Raw genomic sequence first — 19,946 nt, 5'->3', positions numbered from 1 at the left:
CAATGTTATCAATGATATTCATTTGGCTACATGTGTTGTGCTTGTAGTCTATTAGTAATGGACTCTTATCAACTTTTTTTTTACTCATTTGTCTTTATTGTTTGTTGTGTATGATAAACTTCAATTGTAAATATTTCTCGGTTCATTTTTAAGATAAAAACTTTTTTCTTCATTTTTCTTAATTAATTTAATATTTAGACTCATATATGAGAAACTACAATTTGTGACTTAAAGTCCATTAGTGATAATTCTATCGGTGACAACTTCAATTAATTGATTAATTATATCAATTATTAGAATCTATCGTTCATAGACTGTGACTGTAGTCTATCAATTATTAGTTGGTAAACTTCTATCAATAATAGACACTAATAACCTTCTACCACTGATAGGAATGTTAATATTTTAAAACTAATAGTCATTGGCAGACTTCCATCACTTATAATTCTAAGGGTCAATCTTCTAAATTTAATAGTTTTCTTTCAAAGTTAGTAGCATATGATAGAAGTATAGCAATGATTGTCACTGAATAAATTTTTATCACTTATAGCTTTAAGTGTTAATTTTTTAAAGTTGATAATTTCCTTTCAAAGTTGATAGTGATAGCCATTGATAGCTATTGATAATCAAAGATTCATGATCAATCATCATCATAAATGGAGAAACCATAGCAAGATGAAGCATCATTGGAGATCGTTGTTTGAACCTTAGCAACTTAGATGATAACTGATAGTTAATCAAAATTGATAACACTAATGGAAGTCCATCAGTGATAGCAACTAATAACTTTTAAGTGTTAACTTTTCAAAATTGAAAGTCACTGATAGAAGTCTATAAGTGATAACACTCATAATTTTCTATTACAGATAACTTCCAGTGTTATATCTTTCTTTTAAAGTTGATAACTATTGATAGAAACATTAGTGATAGTCATGATTGTTTGCACGAGGTTACTAGAGAAACGTGTTTCGTGGAGTTGAACTTGAGTTGGTGTTGATGTTGAAGCTGGTTTGATGCGATGTGGTTCGATCTCTAATACTTGATCCTCTGATTTCTCTCAGTTGGGTGTATGTGCTTGACTTAAAGAAGAAAAACACCAAACGTTCTTGAAGTAGAAGTCTCAGAAGAGTTTTTGTGTCTTCAAGGGTCTTCTATCTTCTAGGAGTGCAACTTCATGAGTCTTCTGCTTGTTGATGCATTCTCTCCCTGGACTCCTTGAATGTAGAGAATACTAACCCCATAAATGAAGAGAACTTCTCTATTTATAGAGTTCTCAAGTGGGCTTCGTGGGTTTGGGCTTGGTTGGTCCATGGGCCTAGCCCTTAGGCCCAATTAGTTAGTTTTGGGCCTGATTTGAAATTTGGGTCCAATTCAGTCTTTTTTTGTAGTTTGGACTTTACACCCAAATAATAATATCAAATTGGACCAATTTAATCTCATCTGATTCAACCGTGTCACGAAATTTGTCTTCAATTCAATTCAGGACATATGTCAACTTCTAATTAGACCCAAATTTAATGATTTAGAATTTCGTTGACTTGACAACTTGTGATTGGTCCAAAATTAGATTCAACAATGATAGAAAATTATGTGATAGCCACTGAGAACCTTAAGTGTTAATATTTCAAAGTTGATTCTAATGGATAAAAATCTATTAATGATATCATTGATAGACTATCATTAATAGCCACTAATAAAATTTATCATTGATAGCTATCAAATTGAGAAATACAAGAGCACGCAAAAATCAGGGATTTTAAGTTTTTGCTTGGCGGACTGAGCAAAATTTGGAGCTATATTTGCAAAATTTTATCATTGTGCTACATATGCTATTATTTTTATTCTGCATTTTAAAATTTCAAATTTCAAAATGTAAATACCATGGAAAACATAAAAATAATATTTTAGACTGACTCAATGAATCTAAAAACAAAATAAAAATTGAATTGCCTACCAAACAAACTTCAAGTTATCCATAGTAATTCCTTACATTACTCTATCCTAGTTCTGTAACAAAGTTGATTTTATTTAAACAATTTATAAAAAAAAATATAATAATAAATAAGGTTTATATCTAATTTTGGTCCTTGAACTTTGAATAATATTCTATTTTGGTCCCTAAACTTTTTAAAACATCTATTTTGGTTCCTAAACTTTTAATATTGTTTTATTTTGGTCCCTAAACTTTTAAAAATGTTCGTTTGTCTCTAAACTTTCAAAAAATATTTATTTTGGTCTTTGATATATTAAGATTTTGTTCACTCTTTAACAAAATGGCAAGATGACATGTATTTTTGGATGACTAAACTATCAAATAAGTTAGCTACACTAAAAAAAATGTAAAGTTTCAATTTTGAATAAGGTAGTAAAGTAAGAAAATGTAAAAGATATTTTTAGTTCAAAATTTTGATCTTCTTTGATTACTGACATTTTACTTCACCTTCATCTGGCTCAATACATCTAAAACCTTGTCATCCGAAAATATAAGCACCCTCGCTCTTCAACATCTGGCTTAATACATCTAGAACCTTGTCATCCAAAAATATAAGCACCCTCACATTTCTATTGAACCGTTTAACATAATTTTAATAGTAAAAACTAAAATAAACACTATTAAAATTTTAGGGACTAAAATGAACGTTTCTTAAAATTTAGGAATCATAATAGAACAATATTCAAAATTTAAGAACTAAAATAAGATTTTAACAAAATGAAAAAGAAATTACCTTTTCTCTTTAAATAATCCGTGGGTGAATTAACTGAAAATAGTTGGAGGGTAACTTTTGGTAATACTAAAACGTTGAAGTACAGGTTCCAATAAGATAAAACTGAGAGTTCATATGGTGATAATTGATACAACTTGACCAATTTAGTGATAAAAAATTATTTCCCCCCAACTCCATCCATAATCATCCTGAGATCATCAAATTCAGTCTATTAATGCAACTTTGGCATTATAACACTTCATAATAAGATCTGCTAGAGTTATAGTACTTGCTCTAAAAAAGGGGAAAAAATGCTAGAGAATAATAAGCATATTCAATTTGAGTAAAAATAGCATTAAATGAGAAGGTATGGAAGTAAAGTCCACTCAACTGGGTCTACCCTTTTAAAGGAGGGATTGCCCCTAAAACTCTCTCAAATTACATACTGCATCCTCCATTGCTAAGCTGTCCATAGGTGGAATAGATGCTTATGTAGGGGGAGGGGGAGGGAATTCAGGCATGTTCAAACCATTTTCACTTCTACACAATCCATATATAGGAATTAAGAGCAAAAAACAAAACAGAAAATTCCTATATCATCCTTCCAGAACCACTCAAATCCTAGCATTATCATCAAAGTACCTAAACTTTATGTGTACAGTTGGTCCCTGCAATGGTCTTTCATATAAAAACTGTTCGGCCACCTCTCCGACTATGTCGGTCATATGCAGTGTTGAATTTTTCGATTAGCTCGTTCATTACACTGCAAAAATAGTGTTATGTGTGAGAGGAGAGGAAAAAATATTGTATTGTGTCAACAGATGAAACAAATAATTATGTTGTAAACTAGGATAGCGCATTGGATCACAATAGTAATGTTCTAAACGCTTGAAATTCTCTCAATTACTATCAAAGGAAAGTCTGATAATTACGGTATGCATGGAAAAACCAAGGAGAAGGCAACACAAAAGTTCCAAAAAAGAAGTACAGTTAACTTATCTATCAATAAAATATCTAAAACATGCCGTCTTAATTTCATTAGAAGAAGATTAGTTTCTATAGTATTTTATCTTCTGTGTAAAAGCAAATATCTGTTGGAAGAGATAAATGTATAGCATAGATATTTGCAGAAGCAAACCCTACATGCACCCCCGTATGGATGAATTTCATGGACAAGATCAGATATGATACCAAAGAAAAACCTAGTGAATTGGAATTAGGAACCATTTAGATATGTGAACCTCTAATTCACAAACACTAAAACCACTAATAGATTTTATTTCAACCCTAAGGACTAAGGAACGAGTTAGACACATATTACCTTAAGATCCAAACACTTGAGACAAAGAACCAGTTTCTTGACCTAAGATTCGTAAACTAACACTCTACAAGAGAGGATGATCAATCCTACTTGAATGTTCTTGGTGTGAAGCAAGACATGGATTGAAAATTAGGATCAAGTAGCCCTTAATTAAACTCGAAAGGAAAAGTGCAAAAGCTATAACTCATTCATCACGATGTGTCCAAAACAACATGATGGCAAGACTTTAAAGAGAGTCTCATGATGAAACTTTAATGCCCCATCATTGATCATATTAAAATTATAAAAAAATACCCCTACTTAATAATGCATAAAAAATTGAAAAACAATAAAATTACATCAAAATTATTAGATTAAAATGTGAACTATAATTTGACGTCTTTGGCAGTTCAAATCAAGAGTGATCTGAAAAATTATACAAGCTAGGGATGTAGAAGTACCAACACTAATAGTTTGAGTGTAAATCGACATTGGACATTCATTCGCAGACATGCTCAAGTACACTAAACAAGCGATCTAGAATATATTCTTTTCCTTTCTAAATTCAAACATATTTGGAACAAGTGCCATCACTTGTCCCAAATATGTCTTGTAATTAAGAAAAACTCTTAGTGTTGGAACAAGTACCAACACTAAGAGTTTGAGTGTACATCAACATTGGACATTCATTTGCAGACATGCTCAAGTGCACTAAACAAGCAATCTAGAATATGATCTTTTCCTTTCTAAATTCAAACATATTTGGAATAAGTGATGGACACGTAAAGATGTGAAGAAAATATATAGATGGAAGTAAGCAAAAAGTCCACTTGATAAAACCAATGAAGTGATGCGTAAAGATGTGGGAAGTGATTTTGAGATGAGAGCTTTTTGTTCGTGACTTATGTGAACACGTTATTTGTTTTGTTGGTGCAAAATGCTACATCCATGGGGAAAGAGTAATTTTCTTTACATTGACAATTAGAATGGGAAAAAAAAAGGGGAGTTTAAATCGTACATAAGCTTTGAAAGAGTCAAAATATGTTCAGAAACATATTTTGTTTACATCGCACTTGGCACTGCCTGAGTACTAATTCTATTTTTGAGATCATATGTTACTGAGCATATGTTAGTGATTCTAATCTAGTTAGCAGACATATACAGTATTCCCCATTTAAAGATGTATAACGTTTTACCTAACTTAGTAACTAAAATATTTTGTACAAGAGAATGAAAAATTATACAATATGATGAGAAATATCATACCTTGAGCAATTAGTGGACATTGCTAGATACGTGATCAACATTGTGTCATTATATTCCTGAAAATTGGGACGTTATGGAAGTAAGAATAACTAATCACAAAATCAACGAAATATCTAAATTTTTGTTGTAAACATCTAAGTTTTTAACTGCATGAGAAACTGGGCTAGGGACACGAGAGCACTCACCATCAAGAAATCGTCTTGAAACTTTCCTGATTCAGTAACTGGCAATCTTCTGAGCAAACTTGACACTTGTCTTAGTAAGGAATTCTCCAAGGGAATATCGCCTGATTCAAAGAATAACAGAGAAAAATCAGTCTCAAATTAAGCCATTTAATCACAAGTTTCCATGAAGAATTCACAAGCCCGTCAAAAACCACTAAATGTAGCAGCTATGTTCTGTGAATGATCAGAAACCAGAGCCCGAACACAACTGATAAAAAGAAAAGGGAATTACCACACTGCTTTTTATACTCTGAACTTTTTCATCATAAACATTTTTATGAATAGTAAAGAATTGAAATACCATTTTGCATTGCCAGAAGATAACTGTGAAGTATCCTGATCCTGCTGTTCAGCATTTTGATGGCACTGTGAATTCCCGCAAGGTGAGCAGCCACTGCATTCAAGACCAAATTTCTCTCATTATGAACATATCAGTACATATCAAAGCATAATATTCTTCTTTCTGGCAGTAAGTACTTACAAGGTTTAACCCCAGATTGAAATAAACAGAAGGTATAAGATCACTCACATTGAGTAGCAGCAGAGCCTCCATCAGATGGTTTCAAATGTGCAACATGATCAACAGAAATTCGCTCAGCTTCTACTGTCTTTGAAGAGTAAGAACAGAAAAATGTGCGAGAAACTCAATAACCAGAATTGCAACAAGTTTGAAGGACTCGGGGAGCGACAGAGCGAACAAACCTCAATAGTGTAACTTGAGCGAACAAAAATTAGCTGAGGGATCCCTTCAATAACATGTAGCTCTATAGTTGTAAAAAACACAAACAATAAGCAAGAGTTAATACCACCATGCAAACAATTCTTTTCTCAAACTTTGACTAGTGGACTTTTACTGTGGGAATGTCGTGGTAATAAGTAGATTTCAATGAAATACATTACCATTCAGGTATAATGTAGGCATTAAGAGAGACAAGTAATTTTCATTGGGGTTCACAAAAACAAAAACTACCGTCCACTTGGGTCACCCCATGACAATCATCCTTGGAAGGGATTTGGTTAAAATAGCTTTCTAAGAGCCCAAACTAAAAAAATTTGCACTCTGAATTATCTCACCCAACACCTCTATATCAATATCTATTTAAACCTATTTAACAGATTAATTTAGACAATAAATGCCATGTGACTCGGCACACCCTTGTGACATGCCACATGCTATTATATGCTAGTGACATCTCTAAACTGAGGACGAGATGAAAAAACAAGATGAAATTGGATGGACTGAGTGATTAGTGCAACAAATTTGTAAACCAGATATTTAAAAAGACCTCATGATTTAATTAGTCAAAGTTTCCCATTCCCTTCTCACAAACAAACACTATTAATCCATATTGTACACCTAATATATCTTTTCTTATTTTAGCAGTAGTATAGCCAAAAAAACAAATACCATATCGCCAGTCATTTTTTAATGAATAACTACATTCATTGGGATAAAATGAAAGAATATAAGGATAAATCCAAACTCTTGGAAGAAGCGGTTCCACATTGACCCCACAAACTCACAACTCCAAAGCAGAACAGAGAAGTGGTGGAACATGTGGAACCACATATCGGATTACTCCAGTGGCTTGACGCCGAGTCGGCTCCTATGCCACTAGATATGATCTGCTTGGATCCAAGTCCCTCCACCTTCCGACAAAAAATACAACAAAATGAACCTGCTAAGGAATGCAACTTTTTCAAAAACCGATCGAGACTGAGTAAAACTTGCCAGGTGAAAAACTTCACTTCAAAATCTTAATCCTCCACAAAAATATCAAAGCCAAACTCACTAAGAAAAGGATCCAACAAATGTCAAAAAAGAAAAAAAAAAATCCAAAATGCTCTACTCTCCTCTCTCCCTTCTCCAAACTCATTCCCCCACTCATCTCTGAGTATCCTCCGACAAAATAGAGGAATGTTGGGAAGATAGCTTGGCATCTTCCTCACCCCACCGTCTTTCAACATCGATAGGAGAACTTTTTCCATTGAAATCTCACATGAAATTAGAATCACTGAAACCTCTCGAGACAAGTATTCTACCCTCTCCCTTAAGAAAGAATTTCTCACATGATTACACACTACTTTCTCTTTCCTTATTGAAGCTCCCATGAACCAAAAGTTTTTCAACAAGACTCAATTGATTGAATATGATCTTGGGGTGGAAAAAATCACTAATTGGAAAGTTCATTTTGCCAAGATCACTAAATAAAATTATCTTACCTGAAGGCCTCAACAAAGTTGGCCGAAAAAGTTCTCTCTCTCTTCTTAAGGTACCAAACACACAATCTACCATCAAGAAACAGACCAGCCTCGTTTCTACATCTTTATCTTACAGAGATGCCCTCCATAACCAAAGGAAGCCTTGTGACAAACAAAAGCACCTGCACCCCCCTTTTGACTGAAATCACACATACAACTTCATCTTCTCCCCACACTAACGATGTTGCATTGATCTTGCAGCATTCTACCCTGACAGAGTCACCATCATCATCTGATAGAACATCCATGACAATTGGTACAATATTCTTAGGACCCTACAAAGGGAAGTGTCAGACTTTGGCTCCATCAGCCCTGTCAATCTTAGCGGTCGAAAGTAAATAACAAAGCTGGAGTTTAAGCAATATTTTGATAGAACCCCGAATATATTGAAAGATAAACGATAATGAAAATACAAGATAAACCAAATGTTCGAGGTACTTGGACCCTCCTAATCTTGAGATAACTCTCGAGCCTTAATCCATATACCAAATATTGCTTGCCTTCCTCCTTCCCTACACATTGTATTTATAACCAAACTTCCCTAACAAACTAATTATCTAATTACTAATATACCCTTTATCCCCTTAATAACCCCTACTAATACCTAATACTAACATTGTCAGCCCCTAAAATACACCTTGTCCTCAAGGAGTGGGTACAAAACAAAATAACAACTCACACTTTTTTTAAACACATAAAAACAGCCCTAAAAACAACTTTAATATCATAACCTCTCCTTTTCAAAGGAGGGCCTCCAAAACTCATTGAAAAGCAGCCAATCATGGGCCTGCCAACAAACCCAAGTTCCCCAGATTCTTCTCCTTCCAAACACAACCCACGTGGCTAGTTTTTTTTTCCCCTTTTCCTTTTCGTGAACCCATCCTCTTCATTTTCATCATGGCCGCCCCTTCACGAAGCTTGCGCCGCTTCCACCACCCTCAACTTCATCCCTGTTGGTGTTCTCTGACACCGTCGGTCTCCGTTGGCGGTTTCCCCTTTCTTTTTTCCTTTTTCTTTTTCTTCCTTTCGTGGCCATCCCTATCTGTTTCTTTGCCATCAATGACTTGCCCCTCTTCGTTTTCGACCAACCAACCCTTGTCACCAACAATGGCTTCCGTCGATCCTTATTCTTCATCCACCTATACACTCGTCACTGCAAAACCCCAAGAGCTTTTCGCTTATTTCCACACACCGCCTTCCCTCGTTGCCCGCAATGGCCTCCGTTAGGTACTTTTTTATTTTTATTCACTCTCTTGGACTTCCATCTCCTATCTCTCAACGTCTTCACAATCCTTGTGCCGACATCTCATCCCGATTTTCATCTTCATCTTTTGAACCCGCAATCTATCGCGATCCCTTCGTGAAATTTTCAACTCTGTTGCTTTGAGCGTCTTTCAGCCAAACGATACCGTCAACACCTCCATATCCCTCGTGCCCTCTTTAGTCGCTTGCGATGACATCTTCCTTTCTTTCTCTTTACAATTTTTCCATGTCTGTATTTCTTCGAAATTTCGACCATCGTTTCATGCACGATTCTTGAACACTGGTAAAATTTAGATCGACCTCCCCTCGATTTCTTCCGTTCAGCCTCATTCTTTACTTTTTCGTGCCATAGCTTCATCTTACAATTTAGACACACTGTGACTAATCTTCTTCTTCCCAGTCCCTGCTTCTTTCTTTGTTTTTCATTGTTTCTCCCCTTTCAATGTTGGCATCTGCTGCAACACTTTGTATAGCATCATGTTATTTTCTTTAATCTTTGCGACCTCACGAGAAGTTTTATCCTGAAAAGACTGGAATATCTTCTTCATGTCCTTCACCATCTCCTCCTTCCATCGATCCTCAACTCATCAAACCCTTCACGGATACTCTTCATTATTTCTTCACATAATCCCTTATGTGAAACCATGGCCAGAATTGAACCACTCTAACACCAATTGATAGAACCCTGAATATATTGAAAGATAAACGATAATGAAAATACAAGATAAACCAAGTGTTCGAGGCACTTGGACCCTCCCAGTCCTAAGATAACTCTCAAGCCCGAATCCATATACCAAATATTGCTTGCCTTCCTCCTTCCCTATCCACTGTATTTATAACCAAACTTCCTTAACAAACTACTTATCTAATTACTAATATACCCCTAATCCCCTGCCCTAATACCCAATCCTATCATATTTATGATTGGTATGAGGTTGGTTCTTTCATGGTGAAGTTCGAACCTTGGAGCATAAAAGCTTACTACAAAAATCAAATGATGCCATCATTTGGAGGATGGATTAAAGATAGAAATCTCCCCATTGACAGTGATCTCTAGAAACCTTCAAACTTATTGGGGATCATTGTGGGGGCTTTTTAGAAGTTGCCAAGAAGACTTTCTCGTACGGATGTGATGGAAGTGTGCTTAAAAGTGAAGAAAATCATCATTAACCCGCCATTTTTATCCTTCCTTCTTCGCCCACTAATTCGATTTCCATACCGATTGACCCTTTTTTTGAAGCATTACCCCTCATCAGATACATTGCCGAAAAGCATGGCATATTTCCTTGGCTAGTGCATGATCAACATGGCATGGAGACCCACTCCCTGCACATAGGACAAAAACTCATCAACCAACTATGGACTTTACATAACCGGGCCATTCGAAAGACCCCACATCAGATTTGAGCTCACCTTCTTCACGCCATCGGAAGACCAAAATTTGCCCCCTTCAACACCTTTTACATCCGACAGCACCCCGTCAAATTTGACCTTAGCTTCTTCTTCACGCCAACTACCTTTATCTTTACCAAACCCACCACCAATCACATCCACACCGTACCTTGTTGCAAAAAAGGACCAACCTTTTTCTATTATGCCCAATCCTTGCTCTCCAGTTGTCCCATCCAATTGTATTTGATATAATAGGATTTGGGTAATTTGGTAATTCAAATCAATCTCGATTAATCCTTGATTAGTTATATCTTAGTTTCCTAATTAGCTTTTAGTTTCCTTTTAGTTATCCTTTCAGGATCCTATCTTACATTTAATTGTCTATAAATAAATGATTCTTCCATTGTATTTAATAACTTTTGATTCATTAATAAAATTACCACATTAGTATAGACCAATTGGTATCAGAGCTCCAAGAAACTTGGACCTCATGGAAGGAAAAAGGCCAACTGACAATAACCGAATGACAACCCTCAAAGAGGCAGAGTAAACAACCGTCCTATCACCGAAGACATCGACCTGACACATACGATCAGTCAAAAGCTCTATCGATGGAGTTTATCATTTACTTGAATACATGTCTTTGAAACTAGATCAATTAGAAAGTGTTACAATTTTGATTTACCACTGCCACGAGTCAAAGAAAATACAACTGAAGTCCAAGATCGGCAATAATGCAATCAATGACCTCACCCACAACCAAGAAACCATCAAGAACTATATTTGAATGCTCAAGAAGATCAAGAATTCAACCAAACAAAGTGATATGAGACCCCTAGGCATCAGGTCTAAGAACCATGTTGAACAACAAGACCCAAAGAACTCAACCCCAACAGCCCAAAAAACCAATTTGATCTCAACCTCTAAGATAAGCTAGATTCAGATTACTTAGGTGATTTAAGGAACCAAGGATCGGACAAAGTCAAAAACTCCCATCAACCCTTGATCTTCAAAGCACTCCACAAACAAGATAGACCAAACCTCACTTGAATGCTCCAAATATTCATGCATTCTATCACAAGAACACACAAGAAACAAAATTCTACATTTTAGAATTTTCTATCATCATTCATCCAAATTCTTAATCTATTACAAATGCCATAGAAAGCTTTATATAGCCTTGTAGAGATTCTACTCTATTTAATGTAAATACATAAAGTCAAAATAAAACATTAAAGAAGTTCTTCATCTTCCAACCACCATCTTTAATGCACAATCTATTAATGGCAGCCACCATTTTTTACTAGTCTTCATCTTCAATGCATCCTCATTAAATAACCACCATATTTCCAACAACTATCTTTAAACTCGATGATCATAATTTCAATACTTAAATTAAACACTAAATTGCTGGAAATTAATTAAAAACATCTAAAATTTGCATGGAAACTTAATGATTCTGATTCATATCATCTTCAAGTTCATTTGATGAAAATGTGATTTCTTGGTTTGTATCATTTTATCTAATGGATATAATGTTTGAGATGACTAGGAAAAAATACATATAAATTAGAAATAAGAAAAACATTGCAACAACGGAAAGATATACCTGATCTAGAGCCAAAGCTCTGATACCATATGAAAGCCTAGGCATCGGATCTAAGAACCATGTTGAACAACAAGACCCAAAGAACTCAACCCCAACAGCCCCAAAACCAATTTGATCTCAACCTCTAAGATAGGGTGGATTCAGATTACTTAAGTGATCTAAGGAACCAAGGATCGGACAAAATTAGAAACTCCCATCAACCCTTGATCTTCAAAGCACTCCACAAGCAAGATAGATCAAGCCTCACTTGAATGCTCCAATATTCATGCATTCTATCACAAGAACACACAAGAAACAAAATTCTCCATTTTAGAATTTTCTATTATCATTCATCCAAATTCTTAATCTATTACAAATGTCATAGAAGGCTTTATATAGCCTTGTAGAGATTCTACTCTATTTAATATAAATACATAAAGTCAGAATAAAATATTAAAAAAGTTCTTCATCTTCCCACAATTATCTTCCGACTACCATCTTTTATGCACAATCAATTAATGGCAGCCACCATCTTTGACTAGTCTTCATCATCAATGCATCCTCGTTAAAATAACCACCATATTTCCAACAACTATCTTTAAACTCAATGTTCATAATTTCAATACTTAAATTAAACACTAAATTGCTGGAAATTAATTAAAAACATCTAAAATTTGCATGGAAACTTAATGATCCTGACTCATATCATCTTCAAGTTCATTTGATGAAAATGTGATTTCTTGGTTCGTATCACAAAGTGTGAAACTAAACAAGAACCAAACAAAAAAAGAAAAATCAGGAGATTTGAGACTTGAGTATGAAGGAATTCAAAGCAAAAAGTTTGAGATCTGGGACTCAAGTGTGAAGGACACAATAAGCAAGGGAGAAAAATCATTTGACAATAAGTCAAATAAAGAAGATAAAATGTGCGAGGAAGAGCTTGCGTTTGAAGAGGAAAAAATCATTACGATTAACTTAGAGATTGCACAACTTGAACCGACCGAAGAGGAACCATTAATGATGGTGATGTTGAAAACGAAGACGCAGCAGAGGCAAAAAAAACAAAACCCATGAGCAATCTGATTTGAAAAAGTTTAAAACTCTAGTTGCAGTCGACTGCAAAGCAACGTGGGTGATGACATGTTTCGAATTGAAAAAATTTGGGTACTCTAGCGAAATCACTGCCACTGTAGAAGAGGCGAATCAAAAGACCTGACGAAGAAAGAGAAAGAACCCACATTTGCGGAGAAGAAGGTAGCAGAAGGCTTATGAAGGAAATTGTCAGAAGCTCATTTGCAACCCACTTGCTATCCTATACAAGATAGAAGAAGATGAAATAGCTCTGCGAGGTGGATGTTTTTGTGATTCTCCCACCTGGATTCTTCTTTTTTTGACCTGACTCGAAAGACCCACTCGTGATAATATTTGTCTTCTGACCCATTACCCACATAATTTGACCCTAAAACAACCCTAGACTCGGTTCCAATTTGGACAAATTTCACATTTCTTGACCAGTGACCCATGTGACCCGACTTGTGTGAATAGCAAATTTCATAATTATGCTATTCTACTATTCATAAAGAAGGTAGCATATTTTCCTATTTTTCCTGACCTTTCACATCATAATGGTTTTCTTCATTTGTCGAGGAGTAGGGTTAAGTTATTCTGGCAACGGAAATTTTGAACAACTTAGTTTTTGGATTCATTGGTGATAGTCTTGATGGAAATAATTTTTTCTTGCAAGAGTCAAATATTCTATACATTGGCATGGCTCATGAAATTTGGTTGTCATTGGTGTTGGATGGTCAAAGACGTTCCATTTTTAATGGCTTACTTTTGTACTTTTACCTTTATTTTCCTTTTAAAACTCGAGGACGATTTTTTTTTTTAGGGATATAATATGATGTAATAGGATTTGGGCAATTGGTAAATTCAAATTAATCTTGGTTAATCCTTGATTAGTTACATTTTAGTTTCCTAATTATTTTTTAGTTTCCTTTTAGTTATCCTTTTAGGATTCGATCTAACATTTAATTCTCTATAAATAGAGGATTCTTCCCTTGTATTCAATAACTTTTTATTCATTAATAAAATTCCTACATTGGTATACACCAGTATCTCTCAAGAACTTCCTACTCCACACGTTGGCCCTCATTTTCCATCAACCTTAACCAATACACAAACCCTTTCCCTTCCACCTTCTTCTTCTTCCAACAATAACCCTCATCTATGGCCCCATCTTCTTCTCCCTCTAAAAGACCTTCATCTTCCCCTCCCATTTCAGATCCCTCTTCAAGTTCCACCAACAACATACATCCCTTCCTTAACCATCAAAAGGACTATTTTTAGACCGGCCACCAAGCACTCCATTGCCATCATTGCTCTACCATCAGACGCCAACACAAATGCCTATCTTTCTAGCCCCATTCCTACTTTGTCGATTTATCCACATCCCTCTTAAATCTATGATCACATGGGCAGAAATTGGTATGATTATGATCATTCATCGTTAGTTGGTCCTTATAACCCAACTCCACACTTGATGGCACTGTCCCCTTGGTTTAGAGATCTTGGTCTTTGCAGAAAGGCAATCCCGACAAAGAAGCAACCAAACCGTTCTTCAGCAAATAAAAAAAAGAGAGGGTTGAGAGAATTAAGGAATCTAGAAAGCTCTATTTCGTACGAAAAAAGGCTCAACCTTTGCTTAAAGAAGTTCTATGTCGGTGTGACAAAAATGGTTTTTAGGCTTTAAGTTTCTGTTATGGTGGAACCCTTTCATCCCAAGTGGCTGCTAGATGCTTTGTGCTTTTGTGTTGATGATTATCCGCCATGATCATGTGCTTCTTTCGTTTTTTGAACTAATCTTCACCGTTTTTATCACATCCTTTTTGGATTGGATTGTATCTTTTTGCTCTTCATACATCCTGTTTGTTTTCTATCCATTATGAGTTATGCTTTATTTTGTTTTGGATTTGGGTATTTTCCTTATTGGTTTATCCCCATTGTACTCTTTGGGTATTACATTCATCAACGAAATGTTTCTTATCCCAAAAAAAAAAAAAAAAAAAAAAAACAAATGCCAAAATAAAGGACTTACAAGAGAATCCCTCTAAAGTATAACAACTCCAAATGCAAACATCTCTTCTCCCAGAAGTCAAACTCTCCTATCAAAGACAGAAGAGACAGCCTCCATTCCATATCAGTCAACAAACAACGAAAACTAACATTCCAGAGTTTTCCTCCAAGCTATATACGGATAATTCATTCCCAAGTCCACAATGGTTCCAAGAAAACAGATTACTCAGTATCTCTTAATGAAAAAAAAGAAAGAAAGAAAGAAAGAAAGAAAGGCTTTTAAAGTATAAAATAATAATAAGAAGAAGACGACTCAACTCCAAGAAAGCCAAGCATGATTGAGATATCCTTCAAAAACTTCCTATTTACTTCTAACTACTTCACTGATGAAATAAATGTTGAAAGGTGGCAAAGCATCAGAAAATAATTAGATCCCAAACATCCTACAAGATTTCTCCAAAGCTTGGAATAGTTTCCAATTTCTTTTACTCAAAAATTCCCACAGGACAGAAAAAACTCCAATACCAAGAACTTTGTTATAGTCCTCGTGACCATCCAAGAGAAAAGTTATTGACTTCTTGATGCTTCCCAACATGATTGTTGAGTGCCAAAAATAATTTTAAAAACAAAGTGTAAAAACCAGGGCTTAAGAATACTTAGACAATCTCTGAGTAAATGAAAACTGAACTATGTGCACTAGCATGCACCCTTAAGGAAATCATGGATGCTCTACCTAAGAAGTGGTATTAGAGTAATGAAGAAAAATGGAGGATCATATAACCACAGAAATTTATTGGTAACATAAATAATGAGGAAAATGAAGTACTGCAGATAAAAACCATGTAAGTAAGAAGAAAAGAAACAAGACATATTACCACTCTCATAAATCGTAACTGGGAGATCCTTTTGGGCATGATTAATTGAAGGATTGAGAAGAACATAGACAGGGCTTTCGTTGATATCCATCAACTGTTAAAGTCAGAAAGCTCATCAAAATTAACCAGCATACAATTATATATATTCTAATTTCCCATTAAAAAAAACCCAATTGCATCCATCACACTATATATATTTTCTCTTGTTCTCATAAGAAATTAAATTCCATCATCGAAAGCTAAAGACATAAAGCAAGCTACGTATCCAAAGAAGGATAGGAAGATTACAAAGAACCTTCAATTGGCTTTTGTTAGAGTTATAGAACAAGCAGAACTTTTTATTTATTTTTTGTTAGAAAAGGCATAGTTATAAAAAGTCTTTGAGAGAGTAGAACTAGATAAACGTTGGTCTTAACTAAAGCTTTTTTTGATAAAAGACACAGAGAAAAATGTGAACATATTCTGGACTCTAGTAAATAAATAAATTTCAAACTGTAAAGATGGGAAAAACTTCGGCCAGTAAACTAGAAACTTCTCTAGTTAACTGGATGCTAATGGAGTGGCACGACACTACTTTAACTCCTCATCCCAAAGGGCTCAAGTATAACTGTAGCAAATCCCTTTTGCATGGCCTTCAGGATAAGTCATCAAGCAAGGGGGTGAACCCTATCACCAATGGCCCTCTCAATCTATAAACTTGTGATTTTAAAGGCATTGGAATCTTTTATTGCTTTATTTACCGTTAAGCAATCGAGAAAGGCTATGCATAGGAAGTTCCTATTAGAATAAAAATGCCTAAAACTAGAAATCTTGGTGGTTAAATAATTTGTTTTGAGTGACCTTCACAGACTAGAAACCTCGGTAATATATAGATTTCTCTACCATTAAGGAAATCTAAAAAAATTTCACCCCCTTGTATGCTCTAGATAAGTCTCTAGAATGTTTGTTGCAGGGTTACATTTTTACCCGGTAGTCGGATAAGATTGGGAGTTACTTGAACAACATTTTACCCAATAGGAAATTAGAATGCCAAGTTTAGTTGAGACAAAACGGAGGTAAGACAGATAACTAAGCCAAAAAAATGAGAAACCAAAATACAAAAATCCAGCCCCTTGAAAGGAATCCAAACCCTAATTAAGCACGAACAGACTCCAATCTAAAAGAATAAAACCTATCTGAAAATTACAGACCTCCCCAGAAATGAACACTCGCAATTCTCAGGTGTGCAAAGAAAATGCTTTAGGGATTAAGAGTCCGTTTAACAATTTAATAAGTGCAGTATACTTCGGAATGTGAAAACCCTGTAAATTACTTGTGCCAAGATAGTAAGATAGCAGTTTAAAGGGTAACTCACAGCCTTGTGGATATGCATGTCAGACTCCAAGGCATCACTCCCAGTAGAATACCAACCCAGAATGTAGAAGTGGGGAAAAACTTTCTTATCTGCTCCAAACAAGAGCGCAACTCAATCGTCATAAACGATAAAATCAACATTAAGCAAAAGAACAAAAGAGAAATGAACGAAATATGCGGAATTACTAACAGAGCTCTTGCTTCTTCTCAAGGAAGGGGCGGTCCAGTGAATGAGTTTTAGGGTCATAAAGAAGCTCGAAGCTGTTGAAGATCTCAACCGTGCGGCCCCTCTGAACTCCAACAACACAACCGAAAACCCTAGGTGCGGGAGGAGAAGTGGAAGGGTCTGCAGAATCGGCTACATCGCTGCCATTACTTAGGGCGCAAGGAGATGGAGCTGAGCAGGTCAAGGATGGAGGATTCATCTGAGACTTAACCCTGGTGTAGTGATCGGAAATGTTTACAATCACAAGAGGGTGCAGCTTGAATGTCAATCCGCTGCCAGACGACGCCATGATCGATTGCAACAAGGAACAAGCGATCGATGATCCTAGATTTGCTTGACCTAGAATCCGAAATCAGGGAGAATGGAACAAAGAAGAAGTGATTAAACAGTGTTTGCTGAAATCTTCAAGTTCGTTCTTCAATTCTCATCCATTGCTCTGTTTTCACCAATCTCCGAACTTTTCGAAAGAAGCTGAAGGGAAAGTTTCCGTCGCCTTCGGAAATTTACGCAGTTTACTCATGCAGGTTTATATGTATATATTATATATATGAGTGCGATGATAAATTATTGGTTTAAATACTATTTAGTCCATTGTATTTTGGTTTTGGTATATTTTCGTCCAACTATTTTCAAAATGAACATTTTAAAAGTATAGATATCAAAATCAACCAAAACAAAATTACACATACCAAACCTAATATATATATATATATATCAGAGTATGTACGCATTATTATTTTAAACATCATATTCTTTGGAAATTATTCAAAACAGTCTTGTGAAATATTCACATTTCAAAATTAGAACCCTTTTTGAAAACTCGTCAAAAGAGTTCTTCTCGAGCCATCTCATTGGAGATTGAGTTAGAAAATGAAGAGAATTGTATTCATCCATGTGACTGGATTATTATTAGAATGTTGAATTTGCTATTATACCCTTATATATTATATTATCTTAATATTATTGTATTAATTGTTTTAAGAACCCACCATTGGCTTGCTCTACACATTTTACTTCTAAAAAGTTTTATCAAGTTTTAGAAATCCTCTCAACCCTATCTATCTACCCAAACCATCTATCTGCACAAAATCACAAAAACAAGTTATATATCTCGATCTTTTGTGTATGAAAAACGTTTGGTTTTTAACATGTGTGTTGTTAACACCAAAGGAAATAGTTGCATTGTTGTTTAAATAATCTTGGTCATAAGACAATAATTTCGGGCAAGGTCAGTGTTTGTTGCCCCGAGATTGACCTTGAAGGGTTAAATCTTAGGCGAGATATTCACATTATTTCATTGAGGTTCATTAATCTCTCCGAGATCTGGCCTTTTTTTTTATTAACTTTTTGTATATCTTTTTGGATTTTTGCAGGATGTCCTGTCTATTTGTTTATTTTGGAGGCAAATGGAAGGAGAATGAAAAACGAATATGTTGGAGACCAATTGAAAGGTTTGATATTGTAGACGTTGAAATAACTTATGATGAATTTTTATGACAAATATATAACTCGAAGTCTTCGTAAACTCATTGTCTGTAGTGGAGGTTGTTGTAAGGAGATCCTAAAAAAATCCTAGGTTTGAGCAACTTTCAAATTCCTCTAGAAAGAGATTACCAACTCCCCTAAAGCTGTGATGATTGGCTCAATCCTAACCGACCGGTGAAGAAAGAAGGTTTACCGCTAGGTGAACTAGCGTAAGTCTATAAGCCTTAGTAAGCTAAGGGGGAGCTTTCAGCTGATGGAGAAACGTATGTTTCTTTATTCATCTCTATTGGTATTGGAAACTGTTCAGTCTACGACATCCTCATAGGCAAAGACGAACCTAATCTTATCTTTCCTCTATTCCCGATATAGTTATAGCATGATGGATTCGGCTTCTTTATCTGTGGTCGTGGTGGGGCATATTCTCAATCTAAGTGGGATACCTTTATAGACCTATGTGAAGCTAGAAGTAACTACTTTCAATTTTTCTTATAGAATATAATGCTTTCAATCACTTCAATTTGGTGTTTGTATAATGTTAGGTCGAATATATCTGCTTTGGTGATTAGTAATAAAGAAGACCTTCATTTTTTCTTAACTAGTGATGTGTCTCAAATGGCTCTTTTAGTGTCTAAGTTACCAATAAAAGTTCATAACTCTAGAAGTATGGTACCATCATTTCCTATCCCAATGGCCCAATAGATACCCTCAATTCCCTCCCACCTTCATATTATTCCTGAATACTACATAAGTTGAATGTTGTGTGATCATTAAGTTCACTTAATGATAATGTAGTTCCACTAGAATTGGGAGATGACATAGATGAGATGTTGAATAGGGAGTCTGTATTGGATGTAGATATAACAATAGATTCTGATGTCAATATTAGTGTGGAGGATGTGGACATGTTTGAGGTAGATGTTCATGTTGACTCA

The 19,946-nt window shown here is 35.2% G+C and overlaps 1 protein-coding gene across 1 annotated transcript; it reads right to left on the bottom strand.

Annotated features, from left to right (window-relative positions):
• Nucleotides 1-3,020: 3,020 nt before the first annotated feature.
• Nucleotides 3,021-18,078, bottom strand: LOC120085709 (COP9 signalosome complex subunit 6a-like). The gene is made up of 9 exons (XM_039041861.2): nt 17,494-18,078; nt 17,305-17,393; nt 15,951-16,044; nt 6,198-6,259; nt 6,025-6,103; nt 5,797-5,889; nt 5,457-5,557; nt 5,272-5,327; nt 3,021-3,468 (listed from the first exon to the last, which is right to left on the bottom strand). The coding sequence occupies exons 1-9, from the start codon at nt 17,816-17,818 to the stop codon at nt 3,387-3,389; spliced, it is 981 nt and encodes a 326-aa protein (XP_038897789.1). The 5' UTR covers nt 17,819-18,078; the 3' UTR covers nt 3,021-3,386.
• Between the last annotated feature and the right edge of the window lie 1,868 nt (nt 18,079-19,946).

This window comes from Benincasa hispida, chromosome 9, assembly GCF_027475165.1.
Source record: "Benincasa hispida cultivar pf3 chromosome 9, pf3_genome.v1.1, whole genome shotgun sequence".
Taxonomy (NCBI): domain Eukaryota; kingdom Viridiplantae; phylum Streptophyta; class Magnoliopsida; order Cucurbitales; family Cucurbitaceae; genus Benincasa; species Benincasa hispida.
This window is presented reverse-complemented; position numbering and strand designations above follow the sequence as displayed.